At 39.0% G+C, this 27,421-nt stretch overlaps 1 protein-coding gene across 1 annotated transcript in view; it reads right to left on the bottom strand.

The window, feature by feature from the left end:
- Positions 1-15,932, bottom strand: part of INTU (inturned planar cell polarity protein) — a 70,966-nt gene extending 55,034 nt beyond the window's left edge. Inside the window, exons 1-2 of the mRNA XM_007446251.1 lie at positions 15,684-15,932; positions 2,362-2,900 (exon numbers count right to left, since the gene is read on the bottom strand). Coding sequence (XP_007446313.1) covers positions 2,362-2,900; positions 15,684-15,829 — 685 coding nt within the window. The 5' untranslated portion in view covers positions 15,830-15,932. The remainder of the gene's footprint in view (positions 1-2,361; positions 2,901-15,683) is intronic.
- Between the last annotated feature and the right edge of the window lie 11,489 nt (positions 15,933-27,421).

Here is a 27,421-nt window from a genome sequence, read left to right as displayed (position 1 = left end):
TTCAGCAGACTGGAGTATCAGGGGAAAGGAAATATGGAATAGGAGGCTCATTGGTCATAACCACCACTCTGTTAGGTTTCAAGAGAAAAGGGTAAAAAGAATTTTAGAGATCTGTCTATAACTCGGTCCAAATAGGCATTCCAAGCAGAAGCCCCAGGTGAGTATAATGAGAATGTGTAGCCGAGGTTTCCCAGCATGTGGGATCATACAGTTATGGCGGTGGGCAACAACCAGGCAGGATTTCATAAGCAGGAATTCTGGTCTCCTTTGACAGAACTAAAAGAACAAACCTTAGAGATATTTTGGTCCAATTCTGTAACTTGACAAAAAAGGAAGGTGAGGACCTGAGAGAATGTAAGTATGCATTAGATCCTGTTCCAGTTACCTATTACTGCATAAGCAATCACCCAAAAAACTCAGTAGCTTCAAACGACAACCATCCTTTGTAACTATGTGTGGAGATGGATGTTAACTAGACTTACTGCAGTGAGCATTTCGGAGGATAAACAAATATAAAATCATTATGTTGTATGCCTGAAATTAATGTAATGTAATACATCAATTATATCTCAATTAAAAAACAAAAAAAACGAAAGAAACGACCACCGCCATTTATTGTCTCTCCCGGTTCTGGGGTTAATGGGGCTCAGCTGAGGTTATCACTCAGGGTTCCTTGTGTAGCTGCAGCCAGATGGTTGAGGCAGGGGTTATCGGGACGGCTTCTTCACTCACGTCTGATGGCTGTTCCTGAGCGTGGCTGGGGCTATCAGCCAGAATGCTACGACTCAGGGCCTCTTCATGTGGCCTGGCCTTCCTCACAGAACGGGGACAGGCAGAAGGTGCATCCCCTTTTATAAGCCCACTCCTTAAGTCTGTGTGTACAGTACCAATTAAGCTGTGGTCACAGACCCACCCAGATTCAAGGCCAGGGCAGTGGGGCACAGAGACACACACACATACCACAACTCTCCATGGGAGGAGTATCAACATCACGCTGTAAGAAGAGAATGTGGAGATCTTGTTGCAACCATGTGGAATACACGCTTTGCACAGATGCCCTTCCTACAGGGTTCCTCCCTGCAAACCCTTATCGTGGCACTTATCACACTGTGGGAAACTGCTTATTTATGAGCCTACGTGAGCTCCACTACAGAATGAGCTCCTTAGGAGAAATAACTGGACCATTAGAGTAATCTCGTGCTCCTGGCATTTAGCAGGTGCTCAAAAAATTATCTAATGAATCAATGAACAAACAAAAAATTTGGACTTAAAGAAATATTTTGAAGTGTTTCTAAAGAATCTATAAAAGTTCCTTTATCAAAATCTCTCAGGCTGGGTCAACTTAAGACCATCAGCTTGGAGAACTGTTACTATCTGTAAGTTTTGTTAACAACATATTCTCATCTTTAACTAATCTATCTTTAGGTAAATAATCTATCTCTAGGTAACTAGTCTATCTCTAGGTAACTAACCTATCTCTGGGTAACTAACCTATCTCTAGGTAACTAACCTATCTCTGGGTAACTAACCTATCTCTGGGTAACTAATCTATCTGTGGGTAACTAGTCTATCTCTAGGTAACTAGTCTATCTCTGGGTAATCTATCTCTGGGTAACGGATCTATCTCTGGGTAACGAATCTATCTCTGGGTAATGAATCTATCTCTGGGTAACTAACCTATCTTTGGGTAACTAATCTATCTCTAGGTAACTAATCTATCTCTGCTACTAACTCATACATACCCAACAGCTTAAAATGTATCAGCAACACAAAATGCTCATCTTAACATATATTCAGAATAACTTGTGGATTTCTTATTTTCCCCTCAAAATTGGTGGGATACTTTATGACAAGTGCCCTTAAAAGGAAATTTACGTATAACACCAATGTTGCTACATATGCCATAGGAAACAGTTTAAAACTACTCCAAGAACTCGGGGCACTTAAGTGCAAACATACAATTTTAAAGTATTTTTATTCATAAATTATATATTTTTGCATCATGTTATTGGATATAGGTTATTCAAACCTAAATTATCACTGTACAGTCAACTTTTCTTTTTCTTGTCAGCAAAGAAAACCAAGATGAAATAAAATTATATAAAAACTTGAAAATTAGTTAAGCTGTTCCCTGGCCTAACAAGGCACCCATGGGTATTCAATGCACTAAAGTGCTTGTCTTAAGAATGCTGTGCATTGCAGTACACAATCCTTCCAATTTCACTACTGTCCCAAATATCGTCAGGCAGTCCTTTATTGGTTGAGACACTGGGTATGATTCTGTTTTGATCACTTTCCTCACAAAGCATCATCAATCATTAACCCTGCAAACAAGGACTGATGCTCACCAGCAGAACTTACCAATTAATATCTGACCACTCTTCATAGCAGATCCTCCTGGCAGCAGGCCATGGACCACAAGCTTCTCTCCACTGCCCTGTTTTCCACTTCTTCTCCAGCTCCACTTGGTCTGATGGATAATCCCAATCAGTACTTCCAGAAGCTTGAGCTGCTCTTTGGCTTTGGTGACGGTTAGCTTTTTGGGGTTCACGTAAACGTTCACGTCTTTGTACCGCTGTTGGACAACAACTCCTGTTTTCTGATTGGACTGATGCTTTAGAATGGATACTGGCCCACTGGCATTGCTATTTTTTTTATTATAACGCTTGGGTAAAAGTTTTTTACTTTTTAAAATCTTGGTAAACCGCTTCAGTTTGGGTTCATACTTTTTTCCTTCTTTGTAATCATCCTCTTCAATAATAATCTCGTTTTCGCTGAACCTGACATGGTTCACAGTAGGTGTCTCAGGAAGAAGGCTTTCTTCTTCATCCTCACTCAACTCCAAATAAAATAGCTCTCCATTCTTCTGCACACTGTCCAGCCATTCAGGCTCCAGGTCACTGTGAAAAAGAGAAAAGATAATCTAAATCGCAGCCAAACATGGGAAAAACAGTTATGCCTTTCTGGCAGGTGGGTGAGGGTAGGGGTTGGGGTGCAGGGAGACGGGAAGGGTGAAAGTTCTTTAATTATTTCAGAGTCTCCTCACTGATTCTAATTTATTGTGAGCATCAACATTATTTCCTGTAGAATGGTTTTTGTAGAGCCTTGAAGAACTGGGGTTGGAGGAGATGGAATCAAAATGGCATAGTGATAGAAAAGAAAACAAATTAAAAAAGAGATGGCCCCCTTCTAGAATCTAAGGTTCTATTTTGCTTTTTAAACTTAATTCAGTCCCTGTGTGGTTACTGTTCACTTTAGACAATTTCACTGGACAATGATTTACATTAGTAGTTGATTATACAATTATATCCACAGATGTGAGACATTCAGAAATTGCACATAAAATCATCCTATTTGCAAAGAAATTATTCAGCATGGCTGACACGTTAAAACAAAAGTGAAAGCCTACCAGTATTAAAAGACTTTGTTTATATAATAAGTTTTCAAAAAAGGAACATTCACCCACCACGAACTAAAATCTTTGCTGAAAACAACTAGTTTGTAATAATCACAGTTAATAATAATCACTTCTGTAGCCTATAATTTCATAAAATTCCTTTTAACGAATAATTGTAGTAAGAAAAGTAAACCACACATTACATGATTCATCATGTGATTATAAAAAACTTTTAACTGGGAAGTAGGCCATTGAAAAACACAAAATTATTATTATTAAAATGATTCAAAGAGCATTAAAAAACAAAAATACCCATCTTAGGGTAACAGACCTAACCACAAACTCTACCCTGTTCAATGTTACGAACAGTTTACCTTTCAAACTGCTATTCTTTAAAGCAAAACTGGTTACAGTGGAAGAACTAACATGTGGAGATTTTTCAGAAACATGAGCTGTAATGTCCTGGCACGATATAATTTGTGTTCTAATCATTCAATCAGTTAGAAGACATCTGTTTTCTGCAGTGTTTATTAGCAATCCTGGTTCTTTTAATTTAGAAGTCAAGTGTCTCTTTCTAAATACTGTGAAAATTCATCCAAAAAATGCACTATTCTATTAATCAGAAACTAACCACTACGCTGGTCTGTAGTTGGTAATTAACATAGAATTTTCAACTATATATGAATGGTTAAAAAAAAAAAAGGCATAACTATCCCCAGATATCAAAACTAACATTTCTTTGGCACTTGCTGGTTCCCAGTGTGTGGCATCATTTTAGGCACTTAGCACTACTTACTATGGATTATTCACCATATCAGTTGTTTTGACTATATCTGTCTGTACCTGCAGAAATCAGTATTTAATATCTCTGTAGTTTTACTCTGATGAGTCTAAATAACTGTGTCCCCACCATAAAAAATTTAGATAACAACGTACCATAATTTAAAATGGCACAGGGACTTCTCTGGTGGTCCAGTGGTTAAGAATCCATCTTGTAATGCAGGGGACGCTGGTTTGATCCCTGGTCAGGGAACTAAGATCCCACATGCCACAGGGCAACTAAGTCCACACACCACAACTAGAGAGACCGTGTACCACAACTACAGAGCCCACATGCTCTGGAGCCTGCATGCTACAACTAGAGAGAAGCCCACGTAGTGCAAGGAAGAGCCTGCGCATTGCAACAAAAAATCCCGCCTGCCACAACCAAGACCTGACGCAGCCAAAAGATTAATTAATTAATTAATTAAAAATAAAATGGCGCAATAAAAATATCATAATTAAACACAATTACTTATGAAGATATATATTAATTAGAAAATGAATGAAATTTCCTTGCTTTATAATCTCACCCTTTTAATCTGGTCTGTCGTTTGTATGAGAGATATGTGATGCCAAAGAAGCATTTTTCCCTCTCTGCTAAACATGAAGATGGTTCACCTAATTCTCTAAAATTTGGAATTTATACTTTTTTTTGGGGGGGGAGGCAGTGTGGTATGGCATGCAGGATCTTAGTTCCCCACCAGGGATTAAACCTGGGCCCCCTGCAGTGGAAGTGCAGAGTCTTAACCACTGGACCACCAGGGAAATCACTTATTCTCTAAAATATGAATGCGAAACCACTTTTTGGTTATGATTTAAAGATCCCTGCAGGTGGAGGTGCCACAGGGGGTGGCATTCCGTTGTAGAACAAATAAACAGTGCCAGGCATGGTGGACAGTACTGGAATTACAAAGATGAATGAAAACCTCAGTTCCTTCCCTTGTCTAGTGGGGAAGAGAAACTGAGAAGGAATTCATGACAATACACATAGTAGGTGCAAAAGAGAGGTCATCCAGCTTAGCCTGGGGTTGAGGATGAGGTCAAGGGAGACTTTCTGGTAGAGGAGACCCCAGAGGTGAGTTTTAAAGCAACAAGTGTCTGGGGAGGAGGGCTTGGGGAGCTGAGGGGGAAGACAAGAAGAGAATCCCAAGCAGAAGTACCAGCACAAGCAAAGGCCTTGAGGGGTAGTCCCCATGGCCTATGTGGATAACTAAAGCTAGTCTGCGGTTGCCAGAGTGGAGGTGGTGAGGTAGGGAATGACAGGAGGAGTCTAATTTTGCAAGTTGTAATTTTGCAAGCCCTTTTGGACCCTGGCAAAGGGTTTGGGTTTTGTTGTGTAGGTAAGAGAACATCAATGAAGAGTTTTAGGTAGAGGGGTTTACATGTTAGAAATCCCTGAATAGATCTACTTTGACAGGACAATAGAAGAAGTAATTGAGGTGGACAAGATTTAAGATAAGAGGCCAGGGGCTTCCCTGGTGGCCCAGTGGTTGAGAATTCTCCTGCCAATTCAGGGGACACGGGTTCGAGCCCTGGTCAGGGAAGGTCCCACACGTCGCGGAGCAACTAAGCCCATGTGCCACAACTGAAGCCCGCGCGCCTAGAGCCCATGCTTCACAACAAGAGAAGCCACCACAATGAGAAGCCTGCACACAACTACGAGTAGCTCCCGCTCGCCGCAACTAGAGAAAGCCCATGCAGCAACGAAGACGCAACGCAGCCAAAAATAAATAAATTAATTAATTTATAAAAAAGATAAGAGGCCATTTAGAGGGCTGTTTCTGTAGTCCAAGCAAAGATGATAACTAAGGCAATTGTAGAGGAAATGGAAAGTAGGAAAAACATTTGAGAAATGCTTGAAAATCACCAGGACGTTGAGACTGATTAGATGCAATGATGAGGGAGAGGAAAGAACTGGTGTTGACTAGATTCCTAGTTGGTGACTGTACTTTCATGCACACATAAGCACAGACTCATTTTATATAAATGGGCACGTAATTATCATACCTGTCATTCTCCCTTCCTACCTTTCACTGACATGTTAAAAATCTGTGTCCTAAACAAGGTCCTACTGTATAGCACAGGGAACTACTGATATATTCAATATCCTGTGATAAAGCAGGAAAAGAATATGAAAAACAATAATGGAAAAGAATATGAAAAACAATATAGATATATATGTATAACTGAATCACTTTGCTGTACACCAAAAACAAATATCGTAAATCAACTATACTTCAATAAAAAAAATTTTTTTAATCTGTGTTCTTATAATCATATAAAACATATATAGGGTTGTTACTGTTTGTTTTGAAAAAGTGAGTGGAATCTATATACACACACACACACACACACACATCCCTTTATCATTTATCACTAAAAAAACAATTTAAAAACCTCTAATGCCTACATTAAGGGACGTAGCATGAGGGATGTAGCACATTTGGTCACTCACCTACTGATAAGCTTTGTGTTCACTTTTTTTTTCTTTTTTTGCCCCTATGGACAACAATACAGTAACCATTCTTTTATGTAGGGGTATAGATAGATAGATAGATAGATAGATAGATAGATAGATAGATGTCTTTACCCTAAGACTATACCAATTCACATTTCCACCAGCAATGAATGAGATCCACTTTCTTAAGCTCTATATTTAAAAAATATTTCACTTTAGGCAGAAGAAATTTTTTTAAAAAGGGAGAAATTAAAAAGGGAGAAAAGAGACAGGAATAAAGATAAGGAAATGAACACAGGAAACTGAAAAAGAAGACAAAACATACAGTAAAAAGAAAATGACCTGAGAGGTCACAGACCTTGGTTCAAACACTGTTCTATTGAGATTTTCACTTTTCTAAGCTTTAGGTTTCCTTTTCCAGAAAACAGATTATAGCTACCTCACAGGGCTGTTATCAACAGCAAATAAAATAATGTGCCTGGCATGGTAAAGGCCAAATAAATGACAGTTCCCATCCTCTTGCACCACAGTCAGAACTGGAGAGAAACTTACACCTTTATTAGGTATAGCTCCTGTACTTCTGCACTTTTCCAACCCCTAGCAATAAATGAAGATGCCTCCAATGATCTCTATTTACTAGATTCCAGGCTAAGTGCTGGTAACATATGAACCAAAACTAGATACTGCCTTTAAGGCCACAGTTCAGGATTCCCAGAAGGTTCCTTATTCCTACTACAGGTGATTACTTCCTATTTAGAAAAACATCAAGAGCATAACTGATTAACGTATCAGAAAGTTTAACAGAGTTGGAAAGTCTGTACTCTCAAACTAGTTCTATTAGAATGGAGGGGGTGTATTAAAAACAACAATAAAACAAAACCGCCAACTTTTCATTGTAACTATTTATTAATAATGAAAATAATATTATATATAGACACTCTTCACTCCAGGAGATGGAGCTTAATCTTTCCTCCTCTTTAGTGTAGACTGGACTCAGTGACATGCTTTCAAAGAACAGAGTATGGAAAGTGAAAAACAGTGACTTCACAGTGAAGAAACCTGGCAGACATCACCTTAACCAAGTGATCAAGGTTATGAAAAACAAGGAAGGACTGAGAAACTACTGCAGACCAGAGGAGACTTAATGATTAAATGCCATATGATACCCTGGATTGGATCCAGGAACAGAAAAAGGACATAAGTAGGGGAATGGTGAAATCTGAATAAAGTCTAGAGTTTAGTTAATAGTACTATACTAATGCTAATTTCTTATTTTTGAAAAATGTACCCTATTTGTGTAAAAGGTAAAGATCAGAGAAAAACTGGGTGAAGAATTTACAGGAATTCTCTGTACTATCTTTTCAACTTTTCTGTAAATCTAAATTTATTCCAAAATAAAATATTTTTTAAAGTTTTTTTTTAAATTAATTAATTAATTTTTGGCTGCTTTGAGTCCTCATTGCTTCTCGTGGGCTTTCTCTAGTTGCGGTGAGCAGGGGTTACTCTTCGTTGCAGTGCACAGGCTTCTCCTTGTGGTGGCTTCTCCTGTTGTGGAGCATGGGCTCTAGGCACGTGAGCTTCAGTAGTTGTGGCACGTGGGCTCAGTAGTTGTGGCACATGGGCTTAGTTGCTCTGCCACATGTGGGATCTTCCTGGACCAGGGCTCAAATGCTTGTCCCCTGCATTGGCAGGCGGATTCTTAACCACTGCACTACCAGGGAAGTCTAAAATATTTATTTTTAAAAAGGAATTAAATCTAGCAGTTTTAATTAAGATTTTTATAATACATGGGTTACATTAATCAATATTAATATTTTCATTTTTTTCTGAGAGCCTATGGTGCAAGCTGCAAAGCTGTCATTGTGCAAATGTCTTTCAATGAGACTTTTATTTTGTTCATTCTACTTTGCTCTAAACAGAAATAACTGTATATTCATAGTCTGCCTGCAAAGTTTGACGGCACTTTAATTGCTTTCAAGGCCCTAAATAATGTGGTAAATGTGAGCAGAGTCCTTCTTGCCAAAGAAAAACTTGCTAATTTGCAAATAAACAAGTTCACTTACATAAGCTCTAACAGTATATTAAAGAAAATGAACTTCAGATAATGCTTTTAAGTTTCTCAATTACTCAGGTGTTTCAAAATTCTATGTTGATACTAAATCTTTTTTTCTTCTTCTAAGTTATTGAATCTCTCAGGTCCTTAGTTGCGTTAATATCAGCATTTTTCACCAAATGAATTAGTATCACAATTTCCTTGGCCACCACAAGAAAAAACATTAACAAAATAGGCAGCCCTCATGGCACATTTCCTTAAGGAAAACAGACTTTTGCTACTACTTCAAACCTGTTATAATACTTTTTTTTTCTTTTTTTTCGTTTTAGTGGGGAAAGCACAACGTGCTTTACCAAAGTGGCCAACACATGTAGTTACATAGTTATATAGTGCTAATAGGTACAGCAGGACAATCCCAGGTACAGAGACAAACCACACAAAATAAAAACACCATGACAAATTATCATGGATTCTATCTGGGGCTTGTTCAGTAAGTACGGGTCTGCCTAATGCTTTTCTGTGTTTTCATTTCTGTGTTCTGTCTACCAGCAATATCTAATTTTCATCCCCGAAGTCTTTTGATTGTTTTCTAAAAGGAAACCATGATTTTAAGGGTTAAATTCTATGCTAGCTGTTATAGCAGCTTGAGGAGGTGGGGAACCTGGTGGGATCTGCTGCTGCTGTTTCTAGCCCATCCAGTTACCACTGGAACAAATGTGGAGCATGTCAGAGAAGAAGGGATCAGCCAGTGAACTACTGTGTAGTCAATGCATGAAATAAATTTTTACATCAGTTACACATCTCCACTAGAACTATGCTAATAATGACCCCATTCCCTACCCCAGCCCTTCTGCTAAACAAGGCATGTCTACACATCACTAAGTTAAGGATACGATCTAACTCTGGTAGAACTGAAATCAAAGACCAGCAAATCATTTTTTGATAGGGCTTTATTGTGCTTTTAAAGATATCAGATGGACAGAGAGCTCATCACCTAGCTGAAATGCAAGTGACAAAAGTGAGGAATGAAAACTGCTATAGGAGAAAAACTATTATTGGAGAAATTAAGTCTAAGAGGGATCAAATAAGGTCCTATGAGAAGGTGGCACTTAAATGAAAACTTGAATGATTGTGACAAGCAGAGTTAGGAAGAAAAGGTGTTTCAAACAGAGAACAAAGTATCAATAGGTATAAGTGTAGGTATGAAAGAAAATGTTAGGAATGAGAATGGGTGAATATTTCAGTGTAGTAATATTATGAACTGAATGTTTATGTTCCCCCAGAATTTATATGTTGAAACATTTCCATCCAATGGGATGGTGTTAGGAGGTGGGGCCCTTGAGAAGTAATTAGAATTGGATGAGGTCATAAGGGTGCAGCCCTCATGAATGGGATTAGTGCCCTTATGAGACACATGGAACTTGCTTCTCCTCTCTGCTGTGTGAAAATACAATGAGAACTTGCAGTCTGCAACCTGGAAGAGGGCCCTTACCAGAACCTGACCATGCTGATATCCTGATCTTGGACTTTCAGCCTCCAGAACTGTGAGAAATACATTTCTATGGTTTATAAGCCACTCAGTCTAGGATTTTTTTTTTTGGCCACACCACACGTCTCGTGGGATCTTAGTTCCCTAACCACAGATCAAACCCATGCCCCCTGAAGTGGAAGTGCAGAGTCCTAACCACTGGACAGCCAGGGAATTAATTCCCTTGGATGTTTTTTAAATAGTGCCCAGAGCTAAGACAAACAGGAATACAGGTGACTTAAAGGAAGATCATCAAAGATGAGATCAGATTGGCTAGGGACAGATCTAAAAGAGCTTTAAAAAGCATCCTAAGGAATCTGGAGTTTATTTGGGAGGCCATCAAGCTTTTGAGTAGAAAAATGATTTAAAAGACTTTTCTTTTTTTAGAGCAGTTTCAGGTTCACAGCAAAACTGAGCAGAAGGTACAGTGACTTCCCATATACTCCTTGTCCCCCCAGTTTCATGGCCTCCTCCATTATCAACATCCCTCATGAGAGTGGTACATTTGTTACAATCGATGAACCTACACTGACACAACATAATCACCTCAAATCCACAACTTACATTATGGTTTACTCTCATGGTGTACAATCTATGGGTTTGGACAAATGTATAATGACATGTATCATCCACCATTATAGTATAATTATAGTACCATACAGATACATACAGTATCTGTATAGTATTATACAGATACTATATGATATTATAGTATCATATAGTATCATACAGTTCCACTGCCCTAACACAATTGTCCTAATATTTTAAATTTTGAAATAAAAGTCAAAATAGATGAAGGCCCATCAAGTTTCCCAGTACCAGGAAGATAGTTTTCGTGTTAAAGAAAAGCATGTCTTTTCTAGGTCATCTACACAAAGACTTTATTTCCAAAGAAGTAGAAATGCTTACACATTCAGCCTTTATTTTCTCTTTAAGTACTTGCCCCTTAGTATACAGGAGTCTTGAGACATCTTGTAAAACAGTAAATTATAACCAAGAATTCTCCTAATTCTGAATCCCTCAAGACCAGAGAAAACTTAATGAAATGAAAATGTTAACACTTTCAGGTTGTCTGACTCCTACACTTAATCTAGTACTTATTACTCTGTACCAGGATGCCTCTCATAATAATTTGTTGAAAAAATTATTCCGACACTGCAAATGTGCTATGAATACTAACAGAATTAGTCTCATTTTCAAAAGTCTCAGTTATTTCAGGCTACATTATAAAGACATTCCATTATAATTGAAGTGGTTGAATTCTCTGAATAATACAGTCATCAGCAAACAAACCTGAAGTATTACTGTTAGTTTGAAAATCTCGGGCCTCTACTCCTGATCACAGGGATGACCTGGTTAAGCACGTGGATATCTACTTCATTTTAGTTAGCGTCGCTGGTAATATTCATGCATGTGTTTAATTCTATTTTTGATCCAAACTGCCACATTATATCTTTTTGTAGTAGGTTCTCTAAGAGAAAAATTATTTTAGAAAGCAAACTCTGGCAGCTGTATGGGAGAAAGACTGAAAACAGGAGAAATTAGAGGCACCCAGACCAGTTAGACAACTGGTGTATGGGAGACGCAAGGCAGTGCCTATGAGAAGCAGGAGGAGGTGGTGGGGTGGATATCAGAAAAGCAAGTCAACAGGACTGGAGACTTACTAGACCTGAGGACCTGAGTAAGAAGAGAGTGAGGTCAGCAAATGAGATGGGCAACACTAGAGGAGAAACAAGGCAGACAATGGATTCTCTTCAAACATGCTGAGCTGGAAGCATACAGAGATGCTGGCAGAGAATTACCATGTCTCATCATAAACCTAGTTACATACTATTTGACTTTTTAATCTATATAATTTGATAAAAGAAAAATTAAATTAAAAGGAAAAAGTCAAGGTTCAGAGGAGAGAAAAAGGAAAATATTATACTAAATTGATATTAATATATTGCATCACAACTTTGAATGAAATATTTTTATTCTTCGAGTAGCACATTCCCAAGTTAAAACCCAAGAAAAAGATAAATTTTGATATATCCATGGAATCCAGTTCAGAAATAAAAAGGTAAGAACTACATCTAGGCAACAACATGAAGGAGTCTCAAAATAATTATGCTGAATAATCACAAAGAAAAAAAATAATTATGCTAAATCCTATTTAGAAATAAAAAGGAAATCCTATTCAGAAATAAATGGAATCCCATTCAGAAATAAATCCTATTCAGAAATAAATCCTATTCAGAAATAAAAAGGAACGAACAACGTATAGGCAACAAAATGAATGGTCTCAAAATAATTATGCTGATTAAAAGAAGCCAGACAAAAAAGGGAGTCCATACTACATAACTCCATTTTTATAAGACTCTAGAAAACACAAACTCAGCTATCATCACAGAAAACAGATTAGTGGTTATAAAGAATGAGGCAGGCATGAGTAGTATGAGGGAGGCACATGGGGAAACTTTTGGATGAGATGGATATGTTCATTATCTTGACAGATGTATACATGTCAAAACTTATCAAAACTTAACCGTACACTTCAAATATGTACAGTTTATTGTATGTCAATTATACTTCAGTAAAGTTGTTAAAAAAATCCAGAAAAAAAAATTTAAAGGACATATTTTCCTTCTTCTCCAGTCATTCTTCTTATTGTCAGTGGAAGCTCCTTAGCATTTTATAGCTAAATTCTCTTTTTAAAGTATCCTTTTTTTCTCTCCATCAGTCAAGGCTTTAAAACTCACAACAATAAACAATTCACTCTGAAAAATCAAAAATTTAAGTCATAAAACGGATGACTTTGGCCAACATGAACCAATGTGGCTTCAATGAGCTGGGTAATTGTAAACCAAAGCAAAGAAAGCATGGCATTATTGCAAGTAAATGTATGATTTCTGTTATTTCAACATTGAAACTAGTCAGGACTTCCCCAGTGGTGCTGTGGATAAGACTCCGTGCTCCCAATGCAGGGGGCCCAGGTTCAATCCCTGGTTAAGGAACTAGATCCCTCATGCACGGCACAACATGAGTTTGCACGCCACAACTAAAGAGCCCATGCACCGCAACTAAGGAGCCCGAGAGCCGCAACTAAGGAGCCCACCTGCCTCAACTACGACCCGGTGCAACCAAATAAGTAAATAAATAAATTTTTTTTTTTTAATACTGAAACTAGTCAATGGTTTCCTCAACCCAACCCACCCTCCAGTATTACCTCTGAAGCTTCCTCAGGAACTTGCCAATATGCCAGGTTAAGATGTACTGCACCAATCTAAAAATTTTCTCTTATAAGTCTTAAACAAACCTATTAAAAGTACTATACCAGAATGTACCCTAAAGACACTTTATCTAAAAAATGATAAACTTATTAATTCTATATTGACAATTACTTGCAGCTCAAACTGGTTTTCAGTTTCAAAGCATGCAAGAAACAATGACAATTTCCAGAAAGAATATGCAGAAATTAACTAGAACCCTGAAAGTTCAGGATACTTTATGTGAATCAATAAGTAGCATAACTTCAATAACCTCCATGTAGGCAATGAAAGACAATAGGCAATTCATATCTCCTAGCTTTGATGAGAAAGCTTAGGTTCGCATCCCTATACCTTGGATCCACATGTTCCAGCGTCCTGTCCATGCTGGGAAGCCCACCTTTTGCACTGGTGACGCTGCAGCTTAGGGAAGTAAATACCATAAGGAAGAAACAGAACAGAAGCCTACCTGGTCAGTGTATATCAACTCTCATGTCCTAAACACCAAGAAGCGATAGCCATAAAATCTGAATCTTGGTAGGACTTGAAATATAGACCAGCCAAACAGTTTACAATCGAGATTTCCTATACTTTTATTATTAGGATGATAAAGACACTGGAATATGTGGAGTGATCAGTGAATGACTGATATAGAAAGTTTAATGCCCATTTTAAAAAAAACTAAAATATTATATATGTGTGTGTGTCTGTGTGTGTATATATATATATATATATATACACACACAGACACACACACATGTATTCCAAATCACAAAATGCTTTGAAATAAGTTTTCTAACACGAGTTCTCAGCTTGCTTATTTCCTAGAAAAAAGGACTAGCTCATTTATTCACTCATCAAAATCAATGCACCCCAAATGAAATCAGGTCTCTTAAATTTCTCCACTGACAACATTTGGCTGTGTGACCATGGGAATATTATAGATTCTCTCTGGGTTAAAAATGTGTGATTCTAAGATGTAGAGAAAGCAAGAATTTGAATCTCACACTGTCTATGGCTCCCATAGCAAGACCACATAAGGTTCTACATAATCCATACTTCCTTCCAGCAGCCTTGCTTGATAGCCATGAATTTTGTAATTATTTTTTAAATGACCACAGTAGAAGATTGTACAAAGTATTTGATCCTTAAATTTGTTCAAGTCTTCCAGAATATAATCTGTCCGCATTAAGCCTCTAGAATATAATTAAGCAGCCATTAGTGATGGTTTTCTCCCTTGTGCTTTTAAAGATAATGATAAAAATGTTTTACATACCTATGGGTGAAAATAATTGCCAAGTAACTGATACTCCTAAATACACATTAAATACCTGTAACTGTTATTTCTAAATACACATAAAATGTCATCCTAAAAATGACTATATATGGCAGTCACTGATTCATGTTTTGGCACCAGAACCTTTTCAATGCTAGTCATTTCAAGCTACTGCTAATTACTTTGACTTTTCTAATCCATAGCAGTAAGGGATAAATTCCTTCAAAACTGAAGTAGCATTGGGTACTGTGAATAAAAATAACTTTTTCATTATTTTTAGGTTTAAGAAAGTAGAAAATAACACTTAGATATTCTGTATTTAAAAATTACATTATAACATAAAATAGAAAACAAGAAAACCATGGGAATGTATAGGAAAATACAGCAGAAATACCCCCAAAAATGCTGAGAGGTTGTTCTCGATGGTGAGGCTAGGGTGGATTTTCTTTCTTTTATATATATATTCATTTTTATAACCAGAAAAATCTACATAATTTAAATAGTTGACATAAAACGTGGAGGGTGTCACTTCACTCTAAACACTCTAAACACAGGTTAAAGTCACAAAGATCATGACACCAAAGCAAGAAGACACTGCGTCAGTACAGAATTTTATGAACACTCTAACAGATAGATACACTCTCATATATTACAGAACCCACCACAAAGAAGAGAACCTCCTCCTCTGAAAATCACAAAAACCTAAAGTAACCAAGAATGGCACAGTCATTTCGGCTCACATTATCACACAATTGAAACGTGGTGCAAATAAACCCCGCTTATTTTAGAAACTCAAACACTCAGTCTCTACCACGCCAACACTCTGGAATTCCCCCCAGCCCACGTGTACACTCTCGAGGCAGAAGGAATGGATTTAATTGTCCCTCTTGGAGAACCTTACTCATAATCGGTACTTGTAGAGGAGTATGAACCCGAGTCGCTGACCGGATCTTCAGGATCACAATCCTCATCTTCTTCTTGTGAGGAAGGGTCTCCAGGGAGTCCCTCTGGGCTCTGACGTGAACCGCACAACGCCGGAGACGCCATCAGCAGGGACGCAGCAGCCACAAGTAGGGTAATTCAAATCTCGCATCTACTGCTTACCGGGGCCGCCATGTTGCCTCCGCTCGGGAAGGGGTAGGGGACACGTGACCACCAATCCTCAGCTTCAATTGGTGGCAGCTCAGGTTGCCAGGGAGACGAGGAAGCTTCCCTGAGAGAACCGAGACGACTGAAAGGAGCCAATGAACTCGAACTTCCAGGAGGGTATCCTGGAGGAAAGGAAGAAGCTGAAACTTAAACACTTCCGCTCTCCTAAACACACTCCTTTGGAGCAGCGTAACTTATTAAATCTGGCGGAGGCTCACTTTTGTTTTCCTGCAGTTTGCACTTTGTTTCTACGCTGAACAGCTCTCCAAAACCTTAGAGGCGCTCCGCCTAAGTTTCCCTTGAGGTAAAGAAAACTACCCTTTACTTCTCTATACGCGCAAGGAATGGACGCCTTTAAGCAATGCCTTCTAGGTGTTGATGTAAATACGCGCCATTCTTTCTTTGGTTTTCTTATTGTTTCGCAGTGGCAAACATTTTAACAGTTCTCCCAAGCAGATGTTGTAGAGGTGCTTCAAATTGGTGCCCATATTGTGAAATCTACTGCGTGTTCATTTTCTAACTGAAAATTTTATAATTTGATGAAGTGTTATCACTGAAGTTGGAAGTGTAAACGGGTAGAATTTACCTGTCATTTGCGAATACCTACATCAAATATTTTTTGTAAGTACAAAATAATAGCTAGCATTTACTGAGATTCAGCCATTGTTCTAATTACTTGTTCTATTTATATGTATATAAATTTATAAACTAAATATCCCTATACTAAAATAAGGAAACTGAAACTTAGAGAGTTTATTCATCTTGTTAACGGTCACATGGCTAGCAGGCATCAAAGCCAACAGAGAACTGAACTTAAGTCATTAACCACTAGATTATATTTACTCCTCAGGACTCAGTAATTCAACTATTAGAGATCTATCTTAAGAAAATAAGGGATATATGGGGCTTCCCTGGTGGCGCAGTGGTTGGGAGTCCGCCTGCCGATGCAGGGGACGCGGGTTCGTGCCCCGGTCCGGGAGGATCCCACGTGTCCCACGTGCCGCGGAGCGGCTGGGCCAGTGAGCCATGGCCACTGGGCCTGCGCGTCTAAGGGATATAAATAAAATTTATAAAATTTGTAAAAGTGATAAGCTGAAAGCAATCTAAATATTCAACAATAGGGGAAAAGTTAAATACACCTTTATGTATAAAGTATGATGAATATTATGATATGAATAGAAATGTTTCCAAAGAGTAATGCATGGGGAAATGTTCCTATTGTAGCAGGTAAGGGAAGGATATAATGTTATTTTATGATCTCAAAGGATGGGTGCTGGGGATTCAACTTAAACTACATGGGTAGATGGTAGAGACTGAAAGGTGAATGGGCAGCTTATAACATACAGTGTCCTATGATAAATACAGAGTTCTACTGGAATACCCAAGGGGAAACAAACTAGGGCATGTGGGGCCACAGCAGATTTCTTAGAGGAAGGCTTAACTTAACGGGATATTATGTTCCAAACAGAGAAGAGTAGTGAAGATGAGGAAGATGAGTCACCCCATGGCCCAGAGAGATATATGCATGAAGAACTCAAAAGAACCTGGGCAGTAGCCATCAAATATTTAAACTTTCAAGCTGCAATTTAGTTTCATTTGTCACATTAAACTATGTATATTTGAATATCCTAAGTTTTACGGTTTTATTTGTATTAATTTCTAAATTTGCTTTTTTATAACTGTAAACTAGCTATTGAATTTTATTTTGTAGTTTATTTGTATTAATTTATAAAATTGTTTTTATCTTATGTAAGAGCTATAAAGCACAGAGCTTATGCCTGTTTATTTAAAATTATAATAAAATTTGTCATCCCTGGAAATCTGCAAGAGTCTTTCCTGAAAAGAGAGGTCCATATACCACTCAAATTAGAGAACAGGGGACTAGTTCATAAATGGTAAAGGAGGTTCTTGAGGTGGCAGGAGGATATGGCACCCTAGGAACAGATGGAGGGCTATGACCTTGCTTAACACCTCTTCCCTGAAGCTGATACCCAAAGGAGGGTGCTGGTGTGGATGCTGACTTGCCAGTTTCACTCAGGAAGCTGAGGCAGTCTTCATGTGATGGTGTTTATTTTCTCTGGTAAGTAGAAGGCAACCTTGCCAGCTAAAAGTGATGGAGAAAGTAATGGGGTCAGAAGCCTGAAGACAGTGGAACCAGGAAGGAAGAGAAACAAATATTTCCATCAGTATTGAGGTCTCCCCAAAAACGATGTATTACTTTTAAAATCAGAGATACAATTATTTTAAAAGGTGGAATCACTAATAGTTATGTTTCACATTAAAACATACATACTTATTCTCACCACAATCCCTAAGATTCCATTCTAAAATTAAAATGCTTTAGGCACCTCTTTAATACTTAGCCTTTCATCATTTTAAAAGCAACTTATTGGAAGTAAAAAAAGAAAAAAAACATTTTAAATTTTAACAGAACTCCACATTTTCTTACTATAAATAACACTTCATTTTTTTCTATAAGTATCTAATAATTTCATACCCTGCTCATAAGTCTCAATGCCACCCCATTAAACAGAGAATAAAATCCAAACTGTGTAGTCTCTTAAAAAACTTTCCAATTCTACAAATAATTGAGCACCAACTAGGAATCAGAGGCCTTATTTCCTGCTATGCATTAATTAAGTTAATCAAGTGTGTCCAACTTGCTAATCAAAATATCTTACCTGAGGTGCTTGTTAAACATACAGACTTTAGGGTCCTGCCCCACTTCAACAGGATCAGAACCTCCAGGGGAGGGGCCTGGAAATCCCTATTTTAAAAAATAACCCCAGTGATCCTCAAAGGCAAACTTGGGAAACACTGCCCTTAGCCTTACCTCAATGCTTCATACCTATAAGTCCCACTGACCATTTCGCAAACAGGCTGGAACCCACTCCCACCTCCTGGTTTTAAGCCTGGCAGGCAGACCCCTCCCTGCCTCAGCACCCATCTCTGCAAGCTTCACTTTTCCTACCTGTGACTTAGGATATTGGTACCTCTTTCACGGGACTGTTTGGAATTCAGTGAGTTAATGCACGTAAAATACCTAGCATACAAAGTGTCAAAAAACATTAGCTATTCTGTGGATCATTTACTCACACAGTTCCCTGTCTGTGGAGCACTGCTTATCCAAAACACTACGTTTTCCTTCAAGTCCCAATTTAAGCTGTACCTTTTCCAAGAAGTCTTCCCAGACTCTTTTCCTACCTTATAGTAAGAATTCCTCTTTCCATCTTCCCCTCATAACATATCCCATAAAGTTCTGGTATAATTAACTGCCAGTCTGCCTAGTTTCTAAACTATTTAAGAATGTGTCTATCTTTGCTACCAAATGACAACTAGAAGACATGACTTGTTTTTTTTTTTTTTCAGTCTTTGATCTTACACAAAGTTGAACCAGAGTAAGAAGTGCCACATAAAAGTATAGCTTTTAAGAAATGTCCTTGGGACTTCCCTGGTGGTCCAGGGGTTAAGAATCTGCTCTTCTACTGCAGGGGGCTCCAGTTTGATCCCTGGTCGGAGAACTAAGATCCCGCATGCCGTGCAGTGCGGCCAAAAAAAAAAAAAAAATGTCCTTTCACACTAGATAAACCTCTGAGTTATGTCGACTTGATTTCCATATGTTTAATGAACAAAATTCCTCCCCTGCCCCCAGAAAAAGTTACACCTTTGCTTGATCTTTCACAAAAGAAGAAATAATAGCAATCATTTTAAATTCTTAATTAAATTTTCAGGGTATGGTAATCTGATTTCCAGATTTCTAACTTTATATATCATATTTATACTAATTAAATTAATATTTGATACCCTTAGATATACTGGAGAGGATGAAGAAAGGAAAAGAATAAAATGCCATTTTCAGGAGCTTTATAAGAATACTGACTTTGTCTGTCTCATAATTATCAATTGCAGGAAGACTTAAAAGATTGAGACTGGGGTATATTCTTTTTTTTTTTTTTTTTGGGCTGCACAGCATGGCTTGTAGGATCTCAGTTCCCCGATCAGGGATTGAACTCTGGGCCATAGCAGTGAAAGCCCAGAATCCTAACCATTAGGCCACCAGGGAACTTCCAGGCCAGGGTATATTCTTATTTTCTATTTTCTACTACACAAATGGCCAGCCATCTTCTGAGGCTCAGATATGTTTAGTTTAATATATATGAGACATAAGGTCCTTATTTCCATTGATTACCATCTCAGTTAGGCAAACAATACAATTCTGACATTAAATACACCAGATAAGAGCATAATTAAATATTTAGTATCTTTAGCAGGTTCAAGAGCTCTTTCCTAAATAGTAATATAAGCTAGCAATGAGAACTAAATGAAAACAGGGCCACAGGAGGTCATGTCCATTAAAAAAAATTTATGTCTTACTTTTTGAGTTTAAAAGAAATTCATGTCACAGAGTTTTGTTAGGAACTAATTCATATTGCCTTAATTGTGCACATGGAAATAATAATTCATGAACTATGTAGTAATACTGACAACTGCAGTCATTTTAAAATCATGAATAATTAATTTGGTAGACTCAGCAAAATAGCATTTTAAAAACAGACTTCATAATGTGGAATTTTTCAAATTTGGGATAGAGTCATAATATATAAGAATAACATTTTGGCAATCTTATGTTTATAGAATTGCATTATGATTGAAAATTCTCATTTTCCTATATAAAAATTGAATTACACGTAAAAATGTATGGAACTTGTTCTAAGATCATGCATGCTGCATTTGAACAATAACAAAATATAGATGAGAATCCAGAAGCAAACATAAAAGTAAAGTAGATGGCACAAAGTTTAAGCCCCAAACCCAATTCATTTACTCTTACTTATCCTCATTTTATATTTTCATTTACAAGTTCTAACAAATTTGGTAAACTGTTCTACTGCCATAGATCAGTAGCTGCCAACCAAAAGGAAGGCAGGCCTCCTTAAAACAGGAATACACAGCAGCAAAAATTGTTGATGCCTGACAATATGCTGATGAAGAAAAAAGTAGGACACACATGAGATCTACAAAAACCATAGTTTATAAATTAGTGTCAAGTGCCCTCAGAAGCACCTAAAAAAACCCACTATGTTTGTCAAACTCTACAGTAATTTGATAACCACTATGAAAATGCTTGATCATCTGTAAGTGCCAGGCGTTCCCCAGTCAGAGGAGCCAGGTTCTCATCCTGATTCTGTCACTAATAACCAAGTGACCGGAAACAAGATCAGTTTCTTCATCTGAAGACAGCAATAATAGTCCCTGCCTACTATACAGGCTTACTAAGAACCAACTGAGATAACCTTTGTTTTTGTTTTGGCGGTACGCAGGCCTCTCACTGTTGTGGCCTCTCCCTTTGCGGAGCACAGGCTCCGGACGCGCAGGCTCAGCGGCCATGGCTCACGGGCCCAGCCGCTCCGCGGCATGTGGGATCTTCCCGGATCGGGCCACGAACCCGTGTCCCCTGCATTGGCAGGCGGACTCTCAACCACTGCGCCACCAGGGAAGCCCGGGAAGCCCTGAGATAACCTTTGAAATCTGACGTCTTACACGTTAGGAAACAGAGCAGTGTGTGATATATACCATATTTTCAAAGAGCTTTGATTTTATTATTTATTTTATATCTTACTTTTTGAGTTTAAAAGGATATTTTATTCATCAGGAATTTTATCTAATGGGGCACACCTTTACCCCTGAGAGTTTTGGATATTTGAGGTATTTAAAATATGCTTATTTTGCTGTTGCCAAAAGCATGAAATTTAGGTCATCAAACATTTTCAGAGACTCAGCTTTAGCTCACTTTCTCTGTTGGCTTAGGTGTCAAAATGTCGGCACTCTAGCCTGGACCAGAAGTATACATTAGCCTTTAGGCTCTGGGCAAAAGTCACTTAGTTGAATCTTCTCAGAGCCTTTAGGAATAGCTGTCTTTTTGGATTTTGTTTTAATTTTTTTAGGACAGTTGTAAATATAATCCCTTCTGTTTCACAGAACTTTACTTTTATAGAGCACTTAAATATCACCTGAAATTCACACCGCCATCCTGTGAGGTGGGTATTATCCCTTTTTATTATAGAATGAACAGGAAAATATAGACAAGTTAAACCTTGCCAAATCCCACAACTATGCAGTATGCAGCAGAATAGGACTCCAAGGGAATGATTAAATTGCAGTAACCTCGTGCATAAATTTTTGAAAACTCTTTGCAAAATTCTAATGAGTGCTAATATGATTATTTGAGTACTTCCTATAATCAAGGCTGACACAAATATTTGTTGATTTACTTAAGTAAAAATAACTGAGAAATGCAGTACTGAAGTTTTCCCTGACTCAGACAACCTATATGTAACTTTTTAATCAAGAAGTAGGATAGGGCTTCCCTGGTGGCGCAGTGGTTGAGAATCTGCCTGCCAATGTAGGGGACACGGATTCCAGAGGCCTGGTCTGGGAAGATCCCACATGCCGCGGAGCGGCTGGGCCCGTGAGCCATGGCCGCTGAGCCTGCGCGTCTGGAGCCTGTGCCCCGCAACAAGAGAGGCCACAACAGTGAGAGGCCCACGCACCACGATGAAGAGTGGCCCCCAGTCGCCGCAACTAGAGAAAGCCCTCGCACTGAAACGAAGACCCAACGCAACCATAAATAAATAAATAAATAATTTAAAAATAAACGAAGTAGGATAGCTGAATATTTTTAGCTGAGCTATTGTTATTTTAATATTGACATATTTTGAAGCTAACACCTCATGCAGAGAAAAATGTGCAACTTTGCTTCGGTTTTGGTTTGGCTGGAGTATCTTTTTCAAGAGCACAGCAATTTAATGCTTTACATTTTGAAAACCATATTTACAATGGAAAATATACAAGTAATTAAAAAATAAACACTCATAAGGGTTATCCTTTAAAGTAAGATGTAAAAATAGAATAGTCTGCTATTCTTTCTTGTCTATAAATGTTCTGTGGCTCAAGGCTACCGGTCTCTTTAATGTAATTGCCAAAATTTTGTGGATATCTTACAAGGTATGTTTTAAAGGAAAAACAGGAAAATGTTGTAAAACTGGCATAAAAAAAATAGGCCATGCACTGGTCTAGAGCCTAAGAACTATGATGAGTAGGTGAGTGTAGTTTAAAGGTTATCTGTTTTCTCTAATTTCTATTACATTATGTCTCAACAAATCTTTACATATATGAGCAAAAGGCATTTGATTAAATATGAACTTGTGTGAAAATCTATCTTAATGAAATGAAACAGAAACTTCTATAGATGTTTCCAATTTTTTAATAAGTGTGTTTGAAAACATTAAACAGTAAATAACCACTGATAAAAATAATGCATTGCAAAAGCAAAAAGATTTTCACATATTGTTAAAAATAGAGAATTGTAGCCATCATACTGACAAAGACACTGAAGTTTCAGATTCCATTGGTTCCCATAGCATGTGGGTGCAGTTATTTGTAATTCAGATAAAGTAGCTTTTCATATACTGAGCAGGTTTATTCCAGAAACACTCCACTACTTACTTCTGAAATAATCATCTCAGCTTTGATGGCTGTAGTTTAAACATATTCTTTTGTCCTGGTTCATTCAGACAGGTTTGTGCTTTGGATGTGAAACCCTGCAGGGTTAATCAGTTTGGAATTTTTTGGCACCTGACATTTAAAACATGAAGAAATTCTGTTGCATCAGGGTTTTAAGCATTTAAAGCAAACACCCCTCCCAGCTTTATCAAAGTCATGCTGTGAATGAGTTTCTAGTTAATAAATTGGGGGATTATTCATGGACTGTAATTTTTTCAAATGCAGGGAGAACTGTCTTTGGGAATTTAGCAGAATCCCCTTTTAGCTGCTCATTTGATAATATTTTATTGTATACGGCAGGGGCTCCCTTGCGGGGAGAGGGGAAGGAAACCAACTGTGGAAAATTGCAGGTTTCAGAAGACAGTTTTTAAACTGAAGAGACCGGATTTCTTCCTTGCACACTTCCAACAGAACAGGGTTGTATAAACCTTTAAATGTCATTCTTTACTAAGTTCATTTTTTCTATTTACGTACTAAGCCATTTTTTCCATTTATGCCTTTATTTCCTCAGAATCGAATACCATGTCTGATACTTTTAAATCCATAAGCATTATCCAATTTTCTCATTTACAGCCTTATCTTTGGCTAACAGAATAAGTAAAACAGGATACTATTTATTTATAGGCTAAAAATGTTGAATATTGTTTTTTTCCTTCAAAATATTGCTTTTTCTTCAAATAGAGAAATGTCTTTCTTCTCTATTCACACTTCCAACAGAACAGGATTTCTACAGCTCATATGGTTTTGTACAAAGACTTAAAAGAGTCACTTGAAACGTTTACAGATGAGAGAACTCACATAAGCCTCCCCGACAGATATTTACCAAGCGCCACTTACTCTTTCAAGAGATACTTTTGACATATGTCTAAGCGAGTTTTTCCCAGTTCACGTATTATGAAGGCCAGGCTCTCTTAAGAGTCAAAGCAGCATTAAGCTGCCTGGCGTTTCAACCATCCTCTCTTAATCTTAAAATGGAAATAGAATTTGCTTTCCATGTGGATTCTTAGTTCTTTTTCTTCCATAAACCTCTAACCGTTACCATGGGGTTTAATATTTGTTAGTCTATTTTCCATAAAGTATAAGGTTCGACAGAGTAAATTAATACAGTAGCAGTTTACGGCAAGTTGGGATTCTCATCCTTCTGAGAGGCACTCCTAAATCTCTTTGTAGTGTAGTTACGTGTGTGGATGCGCACGCGTGACTGTACGTGAGTGTGTGCTTGGAGGGGGGATAGAATTTAGATTTGTTAAAAAGTGCCTCCTTCTAATTCCAATCACAGCCCCAACCCAAACAAACCTCTCAGTTCGTTTTCCTGGAGAAAGTCTAGAGGTGTTTAAAAAACAGCTTTGCTTAATTGTTGTATCTCTTCTAGAGAAGGTGGTGTTCTCTGCAGTGGGGTGGTAACCCCGTCCCGCGCGGGGCCAGCCTCGGAGCGACCAGAGCGGGTGAATCCCGAGCGTCCGATTCTGGAAAGGGCGGAGGGCAGGTCCCGACTCCCCTCCCGCGGCGAGCACCGCCCCAAGGAGAGTCCCAAACGAGACTTTCGCCGCAAGATGCCCGAAAGAAAGGTCGCCCCTCCCCTCGCCCTCATCCCCTGGAACGGAGGGCTGTCTTTTCCCGGATCCCCGGGTCCAGCACTGACCTGTGGAAGAGGACGCGCTGCACAGAGTCCAGGTCCTCCAGGTTCCGGGCGGCAGGTTTGGGGATGCTGGACCTGCCCACCTGAAACATGCCCACTTGAGACTCGGCGGCAAGGGCGCGCAACAGGTAACAGGCGCAGAAGACGGCGAGGTCTCACCCGCGGCGCCCGTGGCGCCGCCTGCTTCCGGCACGGCTCCGGCCGCCGCCGGGAAACCGAGAGTTGAAGGAAAAGCCTGCCAGCTTCGGTCGCGCAGAGACCTGGGACTGAAGGGCGTTGGTATCAGCGACCGCCCTCCCTCTCCTTCGCCCTCGGGCCGAGCTGCGCGGATCTCGGAAACCCCGCGGCCGGCGGCCCGGCTACCTTGGCGCCGCAGGACCGGGGCAGGTGGGCGCTCTGTTGGCCGCCACCCCACCGGGGCTGGCCCAGTCCACAGTGCCCCTCTTCCACGGCTGGGCGCCACCCCCCGCGCCTCTCCAACTTGGTAGAGCGCTCAGCAGGGTCCTGGGGGCCCGCGGCGAGCCGTCGGGCGCCTCCAGCCCGGCCGCCCGAAACCGCGCTCTTTCGCCGCCTAGTGCTCTTCACTCTTCCTTCTGGGCTGCAAGGCTGTTCCAGGCGAGGGACACCGGTATCCAGGCACCGCCCCCAGCAAAGGAAACTACCACCTGCAGCCTGGAGGGCCACGAACAAGAGTGGAGGGGGCACTGAGGGGCTCCGAGGCCCAGCCGCTCCGCGCAAGGCCAGGAGAGGAGCAAGAGAGGCGAGTTGGGCGTCCGTTATTGGTGGGAATTTAAATGCTGACCAAAAAGGCCATTTACATTCATTCATCCAGGTAAACATATACGTATTGATTACTTGCTATGTGCCAAGCTGAATTTTAGTCTTTGGAGATAACAACGATAAATAAGAAGTGGTGGCTGACCTGCCTAGTGTGGACCCTTTAGTCTCGTTTGGGGCTCTATTCGCTTTAAAAACATACTTGACGCTAGAATATAACACAGGAGAAAATCTAGATGACCTTGGGTGTGGTGATGACTTTTTAAATATGACACCAAAAAGCTCAGTCTACGAGAGAAATAATTGATAAACTGGATTTCATTAAAATTAAAAACTCCGCTGCGAAGATGCTTGATTATCTTGATGATAATGAGAAAACAAGCCACAGGCTGGGAGAAAATATATGCCAAAGACATATGAAAAAAAGACTGTTATCCAAAGTATACACAGAACTCTTAAAATTCAATAAGAAAAGGAACAACCTGATTTTTTTAAATGGGCAAAAAACCTGAACAGACACCTCACCAAAGAAGGTACTCAGATGGCCAACAAGCTATGAAAGGATGCTCCACATCATATGTCATTAGGGAATTGCAAATTAACACAAGGAGCTACCACTACACATCTGTTAGAATGGCTGAAATCCAAACACTGGCAACACCATGCTGGTGAGGATGTGGAACTCTCATTTACTGCTGATGGTAATGCAAAATGGTACAGCCACTTTGGAAGACAGCTTGGCAGTTTCGTACAGAATTAAACATACTTTTACCATACAATGCAGCAGTCACATTCCTTGGTATTTATCAAATGAGTTGAAAATTTATGTTCACACAAAAGCCTGCACAAAGATGTTCATAGATGCTTTATTCATAATTGCCAAAACTGGGAAGCAACCAAGGTGTTCTTCTTTGGTAGGTGAATGGATAAATAAACTGTGTACATGCAGACAATGGAATATTATCTACTGCTAAAAATAAACGAGCTGTCAAGACATGAAAAGACATAGAGGAACATTAAGTGAAAGAAGCCAATCTGAAAAGGTAACATAATTTATAATTCCAACTATATGGCATTCTGGAAAAAGCAAAACTATGCAGACAGTAAAAAGATCAGTGATTGCCCGAGGAGGGAATGAATAGGCAGAGCACAGAGGATTTTTAGGGCAGTGAAAAGTATTCTGGAGGATACTATAATGGTGGACAAATGGAGAGCAGACTGGAAAATGTAGTTTGAGTTGTAAGGTACTACTGGTTGTAGATGACAGATATAAAGAGTAATAGATTGATTTTAAAATGTAGGATTATTAGATGGGATTTAGCTATTCATTGTAGGATTTCCAAATGTCATTGTTGTAGGACATTTCTCTTGGGTCAGTTTCTTGAATCCTGGCTGCCAGTGTTCTGGGAGCCAAGTGGGTGAAGAGGGTGATTAATGAGGGTCTCATCTCTTAATATACATAGACTTTGACCTATTACTTCTTTTCTTTTTTTAAAAAAATAAATCTATTT

The sequence above is a fragment of the Lipotes vexillifer genome, unplaced genomic scaffold, assembly GCF_000442215.2.
Source record: "Lipotes vexillifer unplaced genomic scaffold, Lipotes_vexillifer_v1.1 scaffold159, whole genome shotgun sequence".
Taxonomy (NCBI): domain Eukaryota; kingdom Metazoa; phylum Chordata; class Mammalia; order Artiodactyla; family Lipotidae; genus Lipotes; species Lipotes vexillifer.
The sequence above is the reverse complement of the archived record's forward strand: the minus strand, read 5'-3'. Positions and strand labels throughout refer to the sequence as shown.